The following is a 4,960-nucleotide window of genomic DNA, read 5'->3' as shown; positions in this document are numbered from 1 at the left end:
CCTGACAGAGAAAACTTGGTTGGAAATAGTTTCCTTTCAGCACTTTAAATGTGTCATGCCACTCCCTTCTGTCCTGTAAATTCTCTGCTGAAAAAATCTGATGATTGCCTTATGGGGTTTCTTTTGTACATAATAAGTTTTTTCCCCCTTCTGTTTTTAAAATTCTCTTTATCCTTAAGTTTACAATTTTAATTATATGTTTCTCTTTGGATTTATCTTATTTGGAACAATCTGGACCTGGATATCTCTTTACTTCCAAGATTAGGAAAGATTTTAACCATTATTTCTTCAAATAATTTTTCCAGCTTTCTCTCTCTCTTCTCCTATTGGGACCCCTATAATTCAAATGTAATTTTCTCAATGTTATCCCAGAGATCCCTTAAGGTATCCTTGATCCTTTTCATTTTATTTTTCATTTTGTTGTTTAGTCTGGGTGTTTTCCATTGCTTTGTCTTTCAGCTTGCTGATTCGAGCTTCTACTTCATCCATTTACTGTTGAACCCCTCTAGTGTATTTTTCAGTTTAATTATAACATCTGCTTGCTACTTTCTTATGCTTTCTCTCTCTTTGTTAAAATTTTCACTGTGTTCATCCATTCTTCTCCTGACATCAGTGAGCATCTTTATAACCATTACTTTCAACACTTTATCAGGTAGGTTGCTTATCAGTGTTTCTTTAAGGGCCTTTTCTGTGGGTTTTCTTTTTGAGTTTGGAACATATTCCTGAGTCTCTTTATTTTGCCTATGTCTCTGTATTTGACCATATGTGGTAGGTGAAACAGCTACCTCCCTCAGTTTTGAAGGAGTGATATTGTGTGAGAGCTGTTCTGTGTACCCCAGAAGCATTCCCCTCCGTCCACCAAAGCCAGGCACTTTATGGGCTTTCCTTATGTGTGCTGCATGTGTCTGTGGGCTGTGGTAGGGTCATGTTGTTGCATGGGAGAGCAGGCCCCAGGGCACTTGCAAGGCAGCCCTGTTGCAAATTGACCACTGTATGAGGAGGATGGTGCTCAGGAAGCTCCCCTTTACTGGTTGTGGCTTAGTTTCTGCACAGGGTGGGTGGGGCTGGAACACAAGCCCAGCCAGTTATAGCTTGGGTCCTGTGTAGGGTGGGTGGGGTAAGGGATGGTAATATAGCCTGATTAAGTTATGGATAATGGAGCATGCCCTCCAATGCTAGTGGGATAGTTGGAGAGCTCCAAAAATGGTGCTTGTCATTTCCACCACCAGCAGGTTAGGATGAGATTACATAAATGTAATCTGCCAGCATTTCTATTCCCAGATAAAGTCCCTGCATGTTCCTGCCTCTCTGGCAGCTGTTCTAAAGTTAGCAAGTGGGTCTCTCTCACTTATGGTCTAGGTGCTTTTCAAACTGTTATTTTTGAAGTAGATCTCAAGGGGTTTTGTGTGAGCCCTTTAAGAGAGGTTTCTCAGTTCCCTATAGTTCTATGATTCTCCTGGTCTTAATCCCCATTGTGTTTCAAAACTAGACATTCTGGGGACTCATCTCTTTGGTGCTGGCCCACAGGGTTGCGGTAATTTATGTGGGTTCCAATACCTTTAATTTTTTAGAGGAGATCCCTTCTATGTACAGGTCACCATGTCTCGGGGGGTGGGGAGGGGAATCTGGAGAGGTTGTGTCTGCTTCTCAGGGTCTCTTTGGTCTCTTGTTGTGGAGGTGCTGTTCTTCTAGTTCTCAGGTTCTTTTCAGAGCAAAAATTATCCCACATGTAGTTTTAAATGTGTTGTGTCCACAGGGGGATGTGAGTTCAGGGTCTTCCTATGCTGCCATCTTGACAAGAAAAGAATAGGCCAACTTTCAAAATTAATTTTTTCAGTAATTATATTTATACGATGGTGTCCTCACTACCATGAATTTAATTTCTTAAAATGGATCTTGGTTAGTTTCTGGAAGAAAATATACATATATATTTTAATTGAGTACATTTAGAGGGTCAGAAATTTAATTTTCTTATTTTCAGGGAATTTTAGGAATACTCAATTTATGTAAACAATTATATCTAAATATGCCAATAAGAACAGAGCCCCTTTAATTTCAAAGACTTTATAATCTAATATATTACTACCATGTGGAGGTAGGAAAATGTTACATACTCACACAATCAGAGGTGAAAGCATTCCTGAATTACAGACACATAGACATACAGGCACAGAGAAATAGAGTTTAAGGCTTCAGTTATACAATTTCAGCCATGATCAAGAATAAACACAGAAACAGTAAATTCCCTGGCAGAGATACCAAATGGCTGCTCTCTTCTCAGAGGCATGACATTCTTCATTGATGCAAATTCAAAAATAGACAAACAAAAAGTCTAACAAATTAGATTCTGTGTTGCCTCTCATGCAATGGAGACTAGATCTCTACAAACCATCAATCTATTTAAAGAGATATCTAAATGGTCTGACCATAAGTATAAATTCTCACCACATGACCAAGCAATCCCATTTTTAGGTATATACACAAGAGAATTAAAGTCATGTATTAATACAAAAACTTGTATACAGATGTTCAGAGCAGTATTATTCATAGTAGTCAAAAAAATGGAAATAACCCAAATAAAACATGTTATAATATGGATGAAACCTGAAAACATGCTAAGTGAAAATGACAGATACAAAATGTCTCATGTTATATGATTCCACTATATTAAACATTTATAATAGGAAAACTCATAGAGACAGAAAGTAGGTTGTTTACCAAGGGCTGGTGGAAAGGGAGGCATATGAAGGGGGCTACTAAATGGGTATGCCATTTCTTTCGGGTATAAAAACTATTCTTAAATTTGAAGTAATAGTTTCACAGCATTGTGACTATATTAAAGAACAATGGCTTGTACACTTATAAATAGCTAAAAAAGTGAATTTTATGGTATGCGGACTTTATCTAAATAAAGAAAAACAAACCAAATTCCCTACCATGGCTAGCAATAGTGGGTAATAACTTCTTTTTGGCTGTAAATGAACCAAAACCAAGAATAAAACAAAAATTATAAAAAGAGTTGATGATGTGCTATTGATGCACACTGGGTTCATGTTGGAGAAGCAAGACAAGACATACCTGGATTTTAAATAGATATGCAGTGTACTTCTCTGTCACTGAAGTTTACCTCACTCTGGAGGTAAATCAATTGAACATACAGGCGTGCCTTCTAAAACAGGTAAAGATAATTATTATAGAAGTGTAAAATCAGGACACTCATACAGATATGAACACATGTTAAGTACTTTATTACATAAGGATATTGGCAGAAATTATAACTAGTTCACATGAGCATTCAAACAGAAACAGGAATATTGATTGGAAATAGTAAAATGAATATGTAAATGGAAGCAAAATTTGTTCAATTGCTCTGTCTACCGTATGAGGGGGACAAATGAGCCTCTACTGGGGGTTGTGCATGTCTATCAGTGACCTGAAGCTTACAAAGTGATGTAAGAGCTCAAGGACAGTATAAGGCTAGAATTAGATAACCTGGAGTGGTGTCCAAAAGATAGGGGAATGTTTCTATTGGAACACCCATTCTTTGTTTTTGTTAGACTCTTAGAGTCAAGTAGAAAAGTTAGAGTTCCCTGAAAAGGAGGGTCGAGTTACCTGGGAGACCAGGTTCCTATCATGGGCATTTGTTGGCCAGTCCTGCTCAGGGCCCAGTGGACACCAGTGACATCACAATGTCTGAGTTGTCACAAAGGCAGCTCCCTGATCAATGAGGGGCTGGAGCACCAGAATATAGTGGGCAGGAAAAATCAGTGGTGTCTGGAGAGAACAGGCCAGCAAGACGATCCAGCTGGTCTGATTGGCAAATCCAGTAACAATGTCTGGGGAAAGAAGATGCCGGCCCACTCGCAGGCGTAAGAAGCACGCTGTCTCCCGCTCCCAGAGAGCCGAGCTGCAGTTCCCGGTTAGCCGCGTGGATCGCCTCCTGCGAGAAGCTCCCGACGTCCAGCGCCTGAGCAGGGACACATCTGTTTTCTTCACCGGCGTTCTGGAGTACCTGACGGCCAACATCCTGGAGCTGGCGAGCAAGGAGGCCCTCAACCAGCACAGGGTGCTCATCACTCCAGAACATGTGGAGAGGGCGGTGGACAACGGCCCCCTCAGCTCCATCTTTAAGGATGACACCCACCCTCGGGGTGATGGGATGACCTCAGCCAGGAAGTAGCGGTGATGCCTGGGTCCCGGAGCCTGGCGAGACTTCATCTAAAGCCCCATCTAGTCCCCAAAACTGCCCAAAGATGGGAAAAGCCAGGGACCATGAGTACTTGCTATTAAAGTGTTTAAACACATGAGCGATTTTTGACTCCTCCGTTTCTGTCATTCTGCGTGTCAAGTGTGTGTGAGACATCCAGAAGGAGATGTCTCATGGGGCTTTGGAGGGCAGAAGATGGGGGTCAGCGTGGGATGCTGGACTCAGGGATTTCAGGGAGCAGTTTCTAGAGGTGGCAGAGTGGGGAGCAGCGCTGGTAGGAGTAGCTGGCCAAGGTCATGGGGGAGAGAAGACTTCCTCACTGGCTCTGGGCAAGTCAAGGCCTGGGAGGCCAGGAGGCTGGTGGGGGGGGGCGGGGGGGGGGAGGGTGCGGGTGGGGGGGAATAAGGCAAGTCAAATAGTTTTCAATGGTTATTCTTTATGAATGGATTATAAATGTACCCCATCATAGACCATTATAAACCTCATGTGCAGAGGAAACACCTAGTCTGTCTCTGGTCATACACTTGATAGAGTAGCAGAGTTATCAGTGGCTGAATATGTGTTTGGAGAGGTTTAAGCATGTTGTGTGCAACCTCTGTCTTAAGTGATGGACTCAGAAATGCATGCAATTCTTATAAATACTCTCATGAGCTGTTTTAGTTTAAAAATTATCGTCACATCAACTGTTCTAGCAGTCTATCCCCTTGCCCGTGACTGGCAACATTCGACACTTTCGCCTGTTCATCGTATGCT

The 4,960-nt window shown here is 41.7% G+C and overlaps 1 protein-coding gene across 1 annotated transcript; it reads left to right on the top strand.

Moving 5' to 3' along the window:
- Nucleotides 1-3,832: 3,832 nt before the first annotated feature.
- LOC118607775 (histone H2A-Bbd type 1-like) lies at nt 3,833-4,261 on the top strand. Its single transcript, XM_036226615.1, has one exon. The coding sequence runs from the start codon at nt 3,833-3,835 to the stop codon at nt 4,178-4,180; it is 348 nt and encodes a 115-aa protein (XP_036082508.1). The 3' UTR covers nt 4,181-4,261.
- Nucleotides 4,262-4,960: the final 699 nt, after the last annotated feature.

This window comes from Rousettus aegyptiacus, unplaced genomic scaffold (genome assembly GCF_014176215.1).
Source record: "Rousettus aegyptiacus isolate mRouAeg1 unplaced genomic scaffold, mRouAeg1.p scaffold_m13_p_9, whole genome shotgun sequence".
Taxonomy (NCBI): Eukaryota; Metazoa; Chordata; class Mammalia; order Chiroptera; family Pteropodidae; genus Rousettus; species Rousettus aegyptiacus.
The sequence above is the reverse complement of the archived record's forward strand: the minus strand, read 5'-3'. Positions and strand labels throughout refer to the sequence as shown.